The sequence below is a fragment of the Trematomus bernacchii genome, unplaced genomic scaffold, assembly GCF_902827165.1.
Source record: "Trematomus bernacchii unplaced genomic scaffold, fTreBer1.1, whole genome shotgun sequence".
NCBI lineage: Eukaryota > Metazoa > Chordata > Actinopteri > Perciformes > Nototheniidae > Trematomus > Trematomus bernacchii.
In genome coordinates, this window is record NW_022987656.1 from 6831423 (window position 1) to 6848305 (window position 16883).

Sequence of the window (16883 nt, forward strand, 5' to 3'; positions counted from 1 at the left end):
CACAACCCTCTCTATTTTTCTCCATACCCAAATCTCTAAAAAAGGGGCTGCAACGGATCTGATACAGACTGATCCAGATTTGAACACTTCTATGTCGTCACAGAAGTGGCGCTACGGCTATTGGGCCAACTCTCCACCTATCAGGGGAATGTGGGGTTGGGCCACGGCCGGCCATTGCCGCTCGAAAGCGCTGGAGACGCTGTAGTACACATGCCAGGCCTGTAAGTGGCGCTGTAGTCTGCCACAAAAGCAGCGAAGAAGACTTCCCGCCCATAGAAGGGTATATGGTTACCCTTCTGTTTATTCTCCGCTGTGGCTTTTTTTCTCCCTCCCCGAGGCAAGCGTTTGCTCCCGCTGCTTTAATTCAATGCAATCCCTCCCCGTCGAGGCAAGCACTGTAATTCTCTCCTGTTAGTCCACCAGCAGATGACAAACACCCACCTCTCCGCCTCTTCCAAGGAACGAGGGGACCGTGCGGCAGAGTTTCAGTTTCAGTTTCTTTCGCCGGTCAAGATGTCCGTTAAAGTTTAAATCTTCCTGACAAAATTAGAAAAGTGCCGGTCAAAGGTCTTCTTTGTTATTTATTGAGCTTTAAAACAAATGAATAACGACTCTATAGGCCTATAATAATATAATAAAACACGGAGGACGGAGATCTATTTTTCTCCCCCTCTTGACTTGATCAGAGCACGGCTTCCCTCTCCTGCAGGGGGGCGTGGTCAGCTGCAGCTCACAGAATCAGCCCCGTAGACAGCAAACAGCACATAGAGCGAAATGAGGCATGGCTAAAATGCATGATCTGTTTGGTATTTTGAAAACAGAAACGTATAAATATACCTTATATAGGTATGGCCCTACAATATATCATTTAAATATAGCATGGTAGGTCCACTTTAAGAAAAGGTTCTCATGTTATGGTGCGCCCATATTTATTCATAAATAACCCAATACAAATCTGTGCAATAACATAACCATAATACCAGTTGCACTTGAACAACAATCAAACATTGACATTATAATATCAATAAAAACATTTGCAACAACATAACCATAATGAAATGTGCACTATAACAACAATAACCCATTTGCATTTAAATAACCATAGCATAATTTGCACCAAAAAAAGTTATCATTAATATAACAACAATTATATTTGCATTAATCTAACAATAAAACATTTGCATGAAAATCACAATAAATTGATGCACAACATACACATAAAACTACATTTGCATTATTAAACAATCAAATACATTTTTAATATAACAATAATACAATGTGCATGAAGGACTATTACAATAAGACATCTGCATACAAATTCAAACATAACAATACAACAAAATGCATACGTATAACAATATAACATTAACATGAATATAGCTATACTTTTGCACTAATATAACAATAAGACATTTCAATTATTATATACAAATAATAACATCTACATGAATGTAACAGTAAAGACATTTGCTTCAACTATATGGCTGACTGATCACAGAGCAGTTTGCACCACCATGAAGTGTACATGTTTAAAAAAGATAAAGAGCTGCAGTTGATCAATGAAGCAGGGGGGGGGGGGGGGGCTGCCTATAGAGGACACTGTGTAGGCCACCTACCTGTGTCTCCCCCCCCCACCTCTCCTCCTCCTCCTCCTCCCCGGCTCCAGTCCCCGGCTGCAGCCAGCACTCATCGCGTCTCAGAGGTTAACTTCCAGTAAGACACTGAGACAAATGGCGGGGAGCTGTGTCTGTGGCCCGGTGTGTCAACTGTCATGGATCCGGTCTAACCCAACTTAGCCCGCTGGTAGGACTCTGTGATTATCAGCCAGCATTAGAAGCTGCGGGGATGGACGCGGCTGATGTGAGCCAGCTGCCCGACGAGGAGCTGCTGATGCTGGGGAAGGATGACCTGGTCCGGAGGCTGAGGCGCTTCGAGAGCCTCAACATGGACCTGATCGTGGAGCACGGAAACATGATGAAGGAGGTGAACCGGAGCCTGCAGGTGCACCTTCACGAGATCCGGAGTCTGAAGGAGGCCAACCAGAAACTGCAGGGAGAGAACCAGGAGCTCCGGGAGCTCTGCTGCTTCCTGGACGATGATCGGCAGAAGGGCAGGAAGGTGTCCCGGGAGTGGCAGCGCTTCGGCCGCTACACCGCCAGCGTCCTGTGGAGGGATGTCGGGCTGTACCAGCAGAAGCTGCGGGAGCTGGAGGGCAGTCAGGAGGCGCTGAGGAGTCGGACAGAGAACACGGAGCTGAAGGAGATCCTCCTCATGCTGGATGAGGACAGGAGCGGACCCGGCTCGCGGAGCTCCATAGACAGCCAGTCCAGCCTCAGCAGCCTCACCTACCCGGCGCAGCTGCGGGACGCCGGGGACGGGAGCAGTTCATCCAGCACCGGAAGCGCCGGGAGTCCGGACCACTCTCACTCAGGGCCTGAGGGGAAGATGGGCTCCATGAGGCGGGCTGCGGACCTCCACAGAGGAGCCGGGCTCAGTGGTGAGAGATACTTAAGTATATTTACCCAAGTAGGCTACTGTACTGTACACTTTTTAGGTAGACTACTTACTTCACTTGAGTATCTCCATGAAATGCTACTTTACTTCTACTCCACTACTCTCAAAAGGGAAATAATGTAATTTTACTTAACTACATTTATTGAACACATTTAGCTACTTTTAACAAAATGCATCCCTAGAAATGTAATTAGTGGACTAACTCAGTCACAAGAGTCAAATTATTTAAATATTTTACGAAAAGTAAAACTTTACTTTTGCCACTTTAGGTAGCCTACATTTTGATGCCAATACTTTTGTTCTTTCAATTTAATGTCCCCTATTATAGTCTTTGTCAACAATATATTGTAGGTCTCAGTTATATACAGAACATGTCTCTGAAGTGTTTGAATGAAACACCAAACAGATCATTGCAGCATCCCATAATCCCCTCTGTTTCAGACCTGTTCCAAAAGTGCTGATTCTGTGTCTGTAGCTTTAAATGAGCTGCTGCTGCTGCTGGCCACGCCCCTCTGCGAGATGAATGGTTTAAAAAAACACAAAGGTGCTCTAGGTGGAGATTCAGGTGATAAGGTGTGTGTGTGTGGGGGGGGGGGGGTACCTTGGTTGCTGATTGGCCAATGGTTACACAAGCCAAAAAAAATCGTTATGACATCACAAAGTGGCCAAAATCTGATCAGCTCATTTTCAGACAGGTTTTTATATAAATGGATCAAGACAAAAAGAGAGGGGGTCTTTTTTCCTGACACTTTCTTAACACAGATGTCTTTAATGTCTAAAAGACATGAAAAGTGGATTTTGTATAATAGGTGCATTTCCAATGCAGGACTTTTACTTGTAATTATTTTGTAACGCTGCTTTTACTACTTATTGCACCATCATTGTAAGTGATAGTGAAAATACCAGTTCAGGTAATCTGCGTTCTTAAAAGTTTATTTCAAAATGTGTGATAATGAATTCTAAATTAACTCAAATTAGAGTGTAAAAACAAATAAATACAAAATAAAGACACTTAAAGATATACAATGTTTCTGGTCTTGCAGTACAGATATCGAAGTGTTCTTCACAGATTATTTTTTCATTAAAATTATCACAAAGCAACTCTCAACAGACCCCTAAGCACGATGATTAGTAACAACTTATCATTCATATCACATCATATTTTCAGTTTTTAAGCAGTACATTGACAAGGTTACTTTGCTAAATAAATTGGATTAACAATATGAAACACTTGCACATCAATATAGTCAATAGGCTCTAGGCGCTTGTCAGCAGCCATAAATCAAAACCGTCTTTAAAGGTCCCATGTCATGGCCATTTCTACTGATCATAATTCCATTGTTGAGGTCTACTAGAATAGATTTATATTGTGCAATTTTCCAAACTCACATTGGTTTCTCATACAGCATCTCTGTATAGTATGTGTATTCACTCTCTGTCCTAAACAGCTTGTTGGAGCTCCTGCCCCCCCCCCCCTCTAACTGTGATATATTTTGATGCCAATACTTTTGTACTTTTACTCAAGTTAGATTTTGAATGCAGGACTCAATACAATTTAATATTGCTACTTTTACTTAAAGGGGACCTATCATGCAAAATGCACTTTTTGATGTCTTTTATACATGAATATGTGTCCCCGGTGTGTCAGGGAACTCACAAAGTGTCAGAAAACAAAACCCTCTCTCTTTTCCTCCGTACCCACATCTCTAAAAAATAAAATAAAAGGGGGTGCTAACAAGCAGATCCAGAATCTTCGCTCCTATAACGTCATTGGCGACATCCGGCCGACATGACACGTCCCAGGCACACGTGACACGTCCCAACCTATCGTCTCCGGCACACGTGATACGTCCCAACCTATCGTCTCTGTATACAGTCGCAGCTGTGTGTGTGTATTCAGCAGGATGCTTGCAGGAGGCACTTCAGTAAAGTTGTTATATATATAATACATATAATGGCACTGTTCTAGCGGTAAACACTTAAGGCCCCAGCTCCACGGGAACCCATACGGCAAAACGCATCGGAGTAACGCAAATGCAACCGCAAAAAACCTTCCGCCCACACGCAATATACACCGGATTGTGTCAAGCTCCACGAGACGGCTCCGTTTACATCCAACCGCTGGAAAAGCTGCAGTACATATGCCGAACCTGTACGTGGCGCTGTAACTTCCTCCACAAAAGCAGCAACTTCCTCCACAAAAGCAGCGAAGAAGAATGGTTGTCATGGCTGCACTTCTGTTTATTCTCCGCGGTGGGGGCGGAGGGAACCGCGCAGAGTTTTTCGCCAGTCAATGTGTGTTAAAGTTTAAATCTTCATGCTTCCTCATGCAGCAGCTGATCCAGTAAGTAAACCCGACAGTAAAAATAAACATATTTATAACTAGTTTAGGTAGTTTGAGAGGTAATTAAAATAGCTAAGGGTGGTGATCTGACTTGAAGTGTGTGTTTTGCTCCCGCTGCTTCACAGCCGGAGGAGATGCGTGTCTCCGTCCTGTCAGATTAGACTTCACTCGCGTTTATGTTCATATCGAGATAAAGATAAATAATCTGAATTCAGTGTGCAGTGTACTTTTGCGGGGGTGAGCAGCAGAGGTGGGGAGAGGCGGGGAGAGGCGGGGCTATGAAACGCATGACCGTATAGGCGACCCCACGGCCCCGTTGGACCCCCCAGAGCGCTCCGTTCCCAGATCTATCCACCTTTGGACCCGTTGTCATTTGCGGGGTCTGTTTCTACGTTTCTGTTATGGCGTCGTCAAGCTTAAAGGGCTATACGCATGAGAAATATGCGGATTCAACCCGTTTTCGTCCTCGTGGAGCCTACGCCTAAGAAAGAACATGTCAAGCTATGTGCTGTATCAGAAACAATGTGTGGCGTGTTTTGGGAGTAATATGCTATGTGTTTACATTAGCAAGCATGCTAACACTCAGAGCTAACCATGGAGCTAACGCTGTAGGCTACTGGAGAGAATATGTGTAACGTAATGTCCTTGTGGTAAACCCTGCGAGAGAGAAAGGTTTGAGCTCCATACCGTTTCAGAAATAAAGCTTGAAGTGGTTGGGAGCATAATATGGCATTTAATCACCGCAGCGTTTAGCTGAGCTTCTCTCGGTAGAAAACTCTCTTAGCAGGGGAAAGCTGCGTGACGCTACAAAGGGGCGTGGCTAGCAGCAGCCGTTCCATTTATAGCAGAATCAGCCAGTTTGGAACAGGGCTGGAATAGAGGGGTATGAGCAGTATGAGGCATGGCTACAATGGGTGATCTGTTTGGTATTTTAAGCAAAAAACTTCACAGATGTGTTTTGTATAGGTATGGCCCTACACTATATTTTTTTCAAATATAGCATAATAGGTCCACTTTAAGTTTAAAATCTGAGTACTTCTTCAACCTCTGATTAATTCCTCATCCAGCCATAATTGATTCTTTGTCCCTCTCAGTCCTTCCCTCTACACATTTAACAGAGGGTCGGGGGGGGGGGGGGGGGGGGGGGGGTTGGGCGTGCTGACCGACTGTAATTCAAGAAGTCCTCTGTCATTTGCTTTTAGTCGCTCAGCGTTGTCTCAGTGTGTGTGTACCTGTGTGTGTGTGTTTTGCCCTGAGGTCAGCACTGTCTGTTTCAGTGACTTTGAATGCATCACAGAGGTCACTACCTTACGGCTAGGTGTACTGAACAAGCTTACACTAACATTTAAGTTTAATTTATCGTCATAATGCAACACAGGGTGTCACAATGAAATGCAACTGTAGCTAAGTACAGTACATCATCCTACACACAAAAAGCTATTTTCAAAGTCATAATCCACACTCAAGACAGGTGGTGCTGCCAAAGCAGGACAAACAGCTGGTATAAAATCACCGCCTGTGTAAATGTGCAAATTCACAGGATTATAAAATCACTGCTCATCTACAGTAACTATGACAACTTTAGTTTTTTCTATTAAATTAATGTTTTTCTTTAGATGTATTCTTAGGAAATACAATAAAACTAAATTTGTTCATCTAATTTTGGAAATTCTGATGTGTATGACAATTGTTGTCTTATTTCTACAGCTGCAGACCTGATAATGGAATGTGAGCAATACATTAATAAATATAAAAGCATAATCGTATGCAGTTAAACAGGCTTACTTTCATATCTTTAAAGGTCCCATGTCATGCTTTTCCGGTTATTACCTGTCCCCTTGTGTGTATCCCTAAACTTAATGACAGTGCTGAACATATCACATGAAAAAACAAAACTTTAATACAATTATTTTTTAAACTTGAAAAAATCTTTGGATATATGGTAGAATAGACTCAAGAGCCTTTCAAATTTGATTTTACTTGAAGTGCAGGACTTAATCAAATGATTGTAATGACATCAAGTTTGTCCGTAACATAGTTGACAAACTGAGTAGTGAAAACATCCTTTCCCTTAAAATAAAATAAAATAAAAAAATGTTTAAGCTTTGCAACTAGTGGATATGTTACACTGAGGAATATACTAACTTGAACCACTGATTGTTCTATTGAGAAAGAACACTTTCTTTGTACTGTTTTGTTGATGTGAAATGCACCCTAAATTATAGAATCAGTCTCCTGGTCTCTTCAGTCTACTCTCTTTTCCTTTTCCTCTTTCTACTCATCCTGATCACTTGATAGGCCTATGTCTTTTTGTTGTTGTTGAATCACTCCAGCTACTCTGGCCTGCAAGAGTCTACTTGTGAAAAGCACTGGTACAAATGCTTGTATAACTTTACACGTTAGGGCCATGTAGCTAATAAGTAGCATAGCATATAATAAATATAACATCAGAAAGTATTTATCAAACGCACACAGGCAGCTGTGTTTAGACCCAGTTTGACGGTAAAGGATGTATCCTGGTTTCATTGATCTGGCCTCATTGCTGTGATGTGTAATTTACGTGGATTTAATAGTAGGCCTACCGCATAGTTTAGCAAATAAAGTGATCAATCTCCCAGCTAGCGCTGTCTGCGTAGTATTTTGTAACGTAACGTCCCAAACAGCGACCATCTGTTAAACGCTATATCGATTCAAACGGCAGCGTTTTATTAATACTTTGTTTCAAGCTCTCGTCTTTAGTAAAAAACAAAACTAGTGGAAGGGGACATGCTCCCAGGGGAAGCTGATCCATCTTCAGGTGCTGGGACAGCTCGCTCCCTCTCTGCAGCGGTGTGAGCCGCGGTCTGTGTGAGCCGCGGTCTGTGTGAACGCCGCTCCGCAGTTTAATGCAGGGCCGTAGCTGCGTTTTTAACGGGCCTAAGATGATATTTAAAATGATTCACTTTTAATTAATGAACTGCTTGTTTCGTTGCTTGAGAAGCTTGTGGACATAGTGTAGGTTTGTTTCTACAAGTACAGTTTTAGGGACACAAAAGTTAGGGGGGCAGCTGGGGGGGCAAGGCTCTACAGTGGGGGGGCAGCTGCCGTAGATCCGCCCCTGAAACTGAAGCAATATAATAATGAGCCCCATGAACTGAGTTTTAAACATCAGCATATCCGGTCATAGTCCGGTAATTACCTGCTAACGGAAACTCTGCTACACAATTCTTATTGTTATTATTGAAACATGACCGGTAAGTTTCAAATTTGTCCGGTAAAATTAATTCTTTCCGGACATTTGACCGGCAAGAAAAAATCCTAGCGGAAACCCTGGGGTGTGTGTGTGTGTGCTCGGGCTGGTTTCGGGCTGGGTTTCGCTGTGTCTCGCTATCTCACAGACGGCCACTGGGCTCACAGGGAGGGGGGGGGCTGGAGCTCCAACAAGCCGTTTAGGACAGAGAGTGAATACACATACTATACAGCATGGGTCGGCAACAGGCGGCCCGCGGGCCATTGTTGGCCCGCCAGCAATAATATTTGGCCCGTAATTTTGAGAATAAAAAATAAAAAAATATTTTGAGATTCTTTTTTTTTTACAACATCGGACCGACAGTCGCACATATAGGCTATAATGTCCGAATAGAGAATCTACCTACACCTGAAGAATGCTTATTGTACTTTTATCTATGTTGAGAATGAATGACATACAGCACAGGCACAATCAGGCAGCGGGGTGCACTGACGTCAATTAAAGTACTTATTTAAAGGACACCTATCATGCTATATTTAAATGATATATTGTAGGGCCATACCTATATAAGGTATATTTATACGTTTCTGTTTTCAAAATACCAAACAGATCATGCATTTTAGCCATGCCTCATTTCACTCTATTTGCTGTTCTCCAGCTCTGTTTTTGCAAGGGGCTGATTCTGTGAGCTGCAGCTGACCACGCCCCCCTGCAGGAGAGGGGAGCGTGCTCTGATCAAGTCAGAAGAGGGGGAGAAAAAGAGATCTCCGTCCTCCGTGTTTTATTCTTATATTATTATATAGAGTTGTTATTCATTTGTTTTAAAGCTCAATAAATAACAAAGAAGACCTTTGACCGGCACTTTTCTAATTTTGTCCGGAAGATTTAAACTTTAACGGACATCTTGACCGGCGAAAGAAAACCTAACTGAAACTCTGCCGCACGGTCCCCTCGTTCCTTGGAAGAGGCGGAGAGGTGGGTGTTTGTCATCTGTTGGTGGACTAACCGGAGAGAATTACAGTGCTTGCCTCGGGGAGGGAGAACAAAAGCCACAGCGGAGAATAAACAGAAGGGTAACCATGGCAACCATGCGCGGGAAGTCTTCTTCGCTGCTTTTGTGGCAGACTACAGCGCCACTTACAGGCCTGGCATATGTACTACAGCGTCTCCAGCGCTTTCGAGCGGCAATGGCCGGCCGTGGCCCAACCCCACATTCCCCTGATTGGTGGAGTTGGCCCAATAGCCGTAGCGCCACCGTCCTGACGTCAGGACAGTGTTCAAATCTGGATCAGTTTTTATCAGATCCGTTGCAGTCCCTTTTTTAGAGATTTGGGTATGGAGGAAAATAGAGAGGGTTGTGTTTTCTGACACTTGGTGAGTTCCCTGGAACACCGGGGACACATATTCATGTAGAAAAGACGTACAAAAGTGCATTTTGCATGATAGGTCCCCTTTAACTATTAAATACATTGAGTTTGAGTAAAATACTTGGTTACTGATTAATTTAGGTTATAATATATTAAATAAATTGCAAAGCAAAACATGCTGTAATTTATTTATTTTGTATTTTTTTAAAGGTTTTCAACCTGAAAGAATCCTAATGTGTTCTTGAAAAGTTGAAATAAAGAAAAGGAAAAAGGATTCCAGTTGTCCATGTGTCCTCTGTTGCCCCTCAAGCCTCTCAAATGTGGGCAAACACTCAAATAAATGCCAAAAACCCAGAGAACTTGACAATACTTATCAGAATAAAAGTATGTTAAATAACACTGCTACCTAGTTAATAACTCACTCAGTGGAGGCTCGTCCATTGAAGAAAGGGAGGACCATCCTCCCTAAAATTTCAGAAAAAAATAAACTTTGAAGAGAACAATAAATACACCTCAATTTAAAAGATAAGTCTGTTAAAATACAGATAATAGCCCTGACTTTTAACATGAGACTGAAATGGGGCTAGAGACGACGAGCCTCCCTTTGGGCGGGTCTATCCAGAGGCTCTGGATTGGGCGCCTATATCATCAGTGAACCAATCAGCGGATCTGACTGCGCATCAGAGTGTTGATGGGGAGGGTTATCAGCGATATCAGAGTTTTTTCTGAACCGGGGAACAGGGGCGCTGCGCCCTCTTACCAAAATCAATTCCTTGAATTAGGCTTCGATTATGTTCTGGCCTGCCATCTTGTGGCTCAGCAAAAAATTGGCCCACGGCCAAACTTACTTGCCTACCCCTGCTATACAGAGATGCTGTATGAGAAACCAATGTGAGTTTGGAAAATTGCACAATATATCTATTCTAGTAGACCTCAACAATGGAATTATGATCAGTAGAAATGGCCATGACATGGGACCTTTAAAGACGGTTTTGATTTATGGCTGCTGACAAGCGCCTAGAGCCTATTGACTATATTGATGTGCAAGTGTTTCATATTGTTAATCCAATATATTTAGCAAAGTAACCTTGTCAATGTACTGCTTAAAAACTGAACATATGATGTGATATGAATGATAAGTTTGACACTAAGATGTGTACACTAATTTCACAGATTCTCTGTGATATTATGCTCCAGGAATATATATATATATATTTTTATAAGACTACCCTTGTCATATATGTATCATATATTTTAAATATGTATTTCCACCAGCAGAGGGCGACGTAACCCCACCTCACTGCCACAATAAAATATCTACCAGTGATTCATTGCATGAGTAACATATTAAAACCACAGACTGTATATTAAGACCCAGGATTCCATGTTTTTTATGGCTAAAAAACCACAACAAATGGATGAATAATACTCTACATGTGCCTCATGTTCCCAGTATACCATCAGATCACATTATGATGTATCTGGTTTCTTTAGAGAGAGAAATCTGAGCCATAATTCAAGTTAAAGTCTTTATTTGCGCAGTGGCTCACCGAAGATGCATCTGTGAAATTCACTTGAGCTGCAGCAAAAAAAACGTAAAGATATTTGTAACGCAACCCAAAAATTAAACTATTTTACATGAATTGAGCAATCTACAGCCACATTACATGTAACAGTTTATATTTCGGTATTTGTTAAATATAAACCTTCAAAATGTATTAATGATACGCAAAACATTATACATTACATTTAAAAATACACACACCCTGACATTAATCTATCGCTGTCACACTCTCTCACACACACACACACACACACACACACACACACACACACACACACACACACACACACACACACACACACACACACACACACACACACTCAGTTTGAATTACATATATTATCATGTATCTATGTGTGATTGCTAATATAACTGTTGTGTTGTAAGTGCGAGTCTTACATGAATTATCTTATTATATATATAACTTTCATGATGATAACTGTACATAAATAAAGAGACGGGGGGAGGGGGTTCGGGGTTAAAAAGACTTGTCTAATATTACATTCACATGCTTATTTTAGAAGTCTCCTACCCAGTGCACCCAAATATCCTTTAATCCTTACTTATTTTTGTAAAATCCGATTCACCCTATTTTCTACACAAATAAAGAAAAAGAAAAGAACAAAGATGGATGAAAGATAAATTCAAACAAAAGCACAGGACAAACTGGTTCATCATTGGTACAAATCACAAGCTACATGGAGTTTGAAGGGGGAAAGCCATTCTACATACTGTGCCAGGAGCTATACATTGCAAGTCATTGAAATGGTAAACCTTAGCTATATGCGGTATACTGTCTGCAGGGTTGTCCACTTGCCAGATCTTTGATGTAATCTCACGTTACTGTGTCTTTTCTCCGTCAGGCGGTGTGGAGAAAGCTGGATGAAGCCGTTGGATCCAGCAAACTGTTTTAAAAGACCCTTAAAGACACCAAGGGAGCCACCAGAGGTCCCAACATCCCTACACTGCTGCTCTGGACTGGAGGCTCTTCAGCACAGTGTGTGTTCTGTCAAACCAGGGTCTCCTCAGCCTGAAGACAGAATGGATATCCTGTCCTGCAAGACATTCATAACAGCCACTCTTCTACTCTGGGTCACAGACTTGTGCTGTATCTCATCTTGGAAACCTTCCTTATTACACTGCCATGTCGTACTCTGTGAACACTGCGCAGTGTGTACATTTAGACCATGTTGTGTTGTCTCAAATCACACACTGCTGCTGTGCCATCGCCAGAAGTGATGAATGCTGCTGTTAGCTAGCTAGCAATGTTATCGTTTGCGGTAGCCAATCATTACGTACTGCTCAATTTACCCAATAGAAAATGGATAGCTTCTTTTCAACACCAGTGAAGTGATACGTTAATAAATTGAGAAAAAAGGCCAAATGTATAACCTTTATTTTTAAAGTGCTACGTTCACAGGAGCAAACAAATCACGGCTGGAGTTGCACAGCAATCCACATAAAGTGTTTTAATCGTTACTCCTACATTTTGCCATGCTTTTTTATTTTTTTATTTATTGGGAAAATATCCAAAATGCATTGCTTTTTTGGTCATTGAGTTATACCTTGAAGGGGCATTTTAGAGAAAGAAGAGGGCTGTGTAAAATATATATATATTTCAGTATATAGATATCTATTTAGGTAACCTTGGACTAGCATGACTTGTATTTCTAAATAAGCTGTATATAGCTGACAGTATTTTAGCAGTCGATCATAGTGATATGAACACATTGAAAAAGGCCATTTGTTGGTGATCGTAACATGAGGAGGAATTTCTGTCAGAAAAAGTACACAAAAGAAGTAAAAGTACCTGTGATTGAACAGGATACTTATATCTGATGATCTGAACAACCAATTCATATAATGTTGGGCAAGTTTAACTTACAGTATAAAAAGGCATTGTGTTTAACATCCTATAGTCTGTTTCCAGACCTCTGATCACTACAGAATCTCCAATTGGTTCAGTGATCGATAGTGAATGTATCCCAGCAAAATGGCAATTAATTTGAATCTAAAATGTTAGGTCAGATACATTTGGATTCAAAAATATGTAACATAAAGCCTAAAAAGTCAATACTTACATTGATCATTGGGCCACTATAATAAAAGGACATGTACTTAAAAAACTGAGAAATATCTGTTCATACAAATATTTGTATCTTTTAGTTGAATTTTTAATTTGGGAATGCTGTCAGTGAGGAGGAAGGAAAAAGTTACCAGGGGAGTTTCAGTGATGGCTGCCAGTCTCCATGTATCCACTAGGTGACACCATAACCCCATGAAATGGAATCTGGAAGGACACTATAGTGAGATGAGAGTGTTGCATATGTGTGTTGATGTCTGTGTAGTTGGTATCCTAAATCTACCCTAACATGTGCCCTGTGGCTCAATAGTGCACAAATAAAATCGACTTTGTACATATTGTAAAAAAAATCCCAAATTAGGATCAATAAAGTATATCTAATCTAATCTGATGAACACTCAACACCCATGTGTGAGTATATTGCAATTGAGACACACCAAAGGTTTATACTTGCAAAGGTATTAAGTAAAGCTTTTACGAAAGTTTTTTGAAAAAAGGTTTTATTTAATTTGTCTTCCTTTGTGAGATTAACTGTAAAAAGATGAATTAGAATAGTGAAATTACATTACATTTTATATCAGTATGAGGTCTGATTATGTCCATTACAGTCCATTACTCTAATGGCGCTTTTCCACTGCAGGGCCTCGCTCGGCTTAGTACGGTATGGCTAGGCCTCGTTAGGCCATGTTAGGCCAGGCTCACTTTATGCTGCGTTTCCGTAACAGTTTAGGAACTGGGGTAGTATCTATATTAACGCAGTGAAGGCGGAGCCGTGACGTGATCTTCAATGCGAAACACAAAACCAACATCAGCCGTTAGCTGTTATCCCTCAGAGCTCACAGCTCCTCATATCTGTTCAGAAACTAGAAAAAGGTAAACAAGTACAAACCACAGACTGCCTGTGTCATGGTGAATACAGTCGCTGCTTTATTTATGTCTGTATAGGCCGTTGTTGTGAGTGGATATACTGCGTTAGCTTAGCCAAGCTCCATTCAGAAAACACGCATTTTAAAAGGTTTTTCGCCTGCCGTCTGTCTGCAGACTTGTCAAAGCATTAATTCAGTGTTTACTAACCGGTATCAGTATGTTGTTACTTCGGCATCATTTTGAAACGTGTATTACAATTAAATCACGGTCAAATATGTTCATTTTGTTGTAGTTGCCAGCTATTCTCTCACTAGTTTAGCATACTCAGCCCGGTTGTTGGCCCGGAAAGAACCTCGATTTTGGAGAGCCAGAAAACTGTGAAATAGTACCCGCTAGCCGGTACTACGCCTAGTGGAAACGCAACCAAAAACGGGCCGGGCACGGCACGCTTAAACCGCGCTCTGCGCTGTAGTGGAAATGCGCCATTATAGAACCATTGTGTATTTAGGATATTTGTGTTATCTCTCCAAAGAATGTGTAATTCATTCACAACAACCATACAGCATTTCAACAGAAAGTAAAGTTCAGTCAGCCAGCTCCTGTAAAATTGATTATTATGTAAATGAAGAATATGTACAGTGGTCTTTGACTTCTTCACTCCCCACACAAGGCAACAGCTAAATGAGCACAACAGGGAGTGAGGAGAGACCCTTAAACCCCCCACAGGGAAGTTAACTCAGGGGCTACAACCTGTCCTTAGGTGGAGGCAAGCTAAAAACATCTATATATCCAGCAGCAGCAAGTGTCGGCAGAGCTTTCAGGTGAGCAGTGATACATCAGGCATGTTGGCCAGACTGAGCTCCAGCTGTAACAACGTGAAGCAGCACAGTCTAGTGCAGTGTTTCTCAAATAGAATGTTGCAGTAATTACATATTCTTGTAGGCCCACCCTGAGGTTAGCATCCGTAGGGCTCAATCGACAAAATAAGATAAGCGTAAATGCATTCGGCAGCAGTAAATAGCTAACGTTAGGCTAGGAACACCACGTCACCACCTCTAAGCTAAAGGCGGCTAATGTTTGGCGTGACAACACAGTCTTTCGTGTATCTATTGATTCGTGTTCACCAACACGATTTCCCCATTTTTTTCGTGTCACACAGAACGATTTTAAAAGCAATGTAAATAATAACAAATTAGAAGGAAAAAGAGATTAAAAAAAATACAGATTTCAGTATTCTGAGGCTCTGAGCCCCATTTCTTCTCCTCGCGGATGGCAAAAAAACTCAGACATTATACTATTTAAAATAAAAGGGTTAGGGTTAGGCTTAGGGTAAGATATTGAGTAAGAAAATGTTTTTATGAACCACACAGCTTCTGGTATTCCAAGACCCGACCGGACAAAAAGACGTGTTGCAGGCACGAAACATACTACCAATAAAAATACATTGCTTTTAAAATCGTTCTGTGTGACACGAAAAAAATGGGGAAATCGTGTTGGTGAACACGAATCAATAGATACACGAAATGCCGTGAGACTGTGTTGTCACGCCAAACATTAGCCGCCTTTAGCTTAGAGGTGGTGACGTGGTGTTCCTAGCCTAACGTCCTATAGTCTGTTTCCAGACCTCTGATCACTACAGAATCTCCAATTGGTTCAGTGATCGATAGTGAATGTATCCCAGCAAAATGGCAATTAATTTAAATCTAAAATGTTAGGTCAGATACATTTGGATTCAAAAATATGTAACATAAAGCCTAAAAAGTCAATACTTACATTGATCATTGGGCCACTATAATAAAAGGACATGTACTTAAAAAACTGAGAAATATCTGTTCATACAAATATTTGTATCTTTTAGTTGAATTTTTATGTTCCTGTCTGAAGTTAAACTTACAGGAATTGAAACGTACTTGTGTATCAGTGTGAAATAGTTTAAATGGCTCAAGTCAAAACAAGGGCAAAATCTTCTTCTCATTTGAGTAATCTTGTTGGCACTGGGCGAGAGCTGTTGGTGTCTGAACTGCCAACTGTGAGGGATATCCTGAGGTATGGCAGCTACTTGAGGGATCAAAGTAAAGATGACATGGGGAACTACCCAGTGGACCAGCTGGTGGGTGACATCTTCCCTGGTCTGATTGGTCAGTGGAGCAAAGCGAATGCTCTTTTCAAGCCACCTGTTATTAATGAAAAGGTGACCATCATGTCCAAGCTCAAGGAGGTCTGGAATCAGGCAGAGAAGTTTTCCCTTGGGAAGGGCAAACTTGATGCCAAAGAGAGGTTCAATGTCAAGGTAGACAAATTATTTGGCCACTTGATAGCAACCACCGTTTTAATGATACATACACGCTTCAGACATTCAATGGTGGTGTGTTGACTGGCATATTTTATGTCGTAGGTCGGACAACCTACAAATCTTGTAAGCCAGACCTTATTTTAGGAATTGTACCAAAAATGTATTTAAAAGAAAAAGATTTAATTTGAGGCGTGGTAGCTTGCAAATGCTAAAATGCTAACGGATTTCCAGGTTAATAATGACCCATTCTTGGACCACTCTATTGGGGTATGTGTGCCCCTAGGGGTACTTCGGAGTACTGCAGGGGGTAAGAAAGATTTTTTTTTTTTAAATGCTCGCTTCACATTATCCCTTGTTTTTTGTATTGGTAGTTGGTGATGGGAAATCATCGAAATGTTCCCTGTGGCTATTCAATGTATCATGTCATGTCATCTGACTTTGAGTTGCTCAGACACAAGCAATCTTAACACGTAAAAAACAGTGAAACATAAAGATCAGTACCTTCCTTTCGGCATGTCTGAGTTCACTAACAGCCTCTTTAGGTTATTTAATCTTAAAACCAATTCAGTTTGTCTATCCGTAGAAATGTGTACTGTCTCCAGCACGTTGTGAAAGATGATTA

The 16883-nt window shown here is 41.4% G+C and overlaps 1 protein-coding gene across 1 annotated transcript; it reads left to right on the forward strand.

Annotated features, from left to right (window-relative positions):
* Positions 1-1739: 1739 nt before the first annotated feature.
* LOC117486754 (coiled-coil domain-containing protein 85C-A-like) lies at positions 1740-13476 on the forward strand. Its single transcript, XM_034135288.1, has 2 exons — positions 1740-2497; positions 11882-13476. The coding sequence occupies exons 1-2, from the start codon at positions 1846-1848 to the stop codon at positions 11902-11904; spliced, it is 675 nt and encodes a 224-aa protein (XP_033991179.1). The 5' UTR covers positions 1740-1845; the 3' UTR covers positions 11905-13476.
* The last annotated feature ends 3407 nt before the right edge of the window (positions 13477-16883 follow it).

Excerpts from the sequence above, each read along its gene's own strand:
- LOC117486754 (XM_034135288.1), top strand. The coding sequence starts at position 1,846 with ATGGACGCGGCTGATGTGAGCCAGCTGCCCGACGAGGAGCTGCTGATG. Across the intron at positions 2,498-11,881 it reads CAGAGGAGCCGGGCTCAGTG|GCGGTGTGGAGAAAGCTGGA; the intron begins GTGAGAGATACT and ends TTTCTCCGTCAG.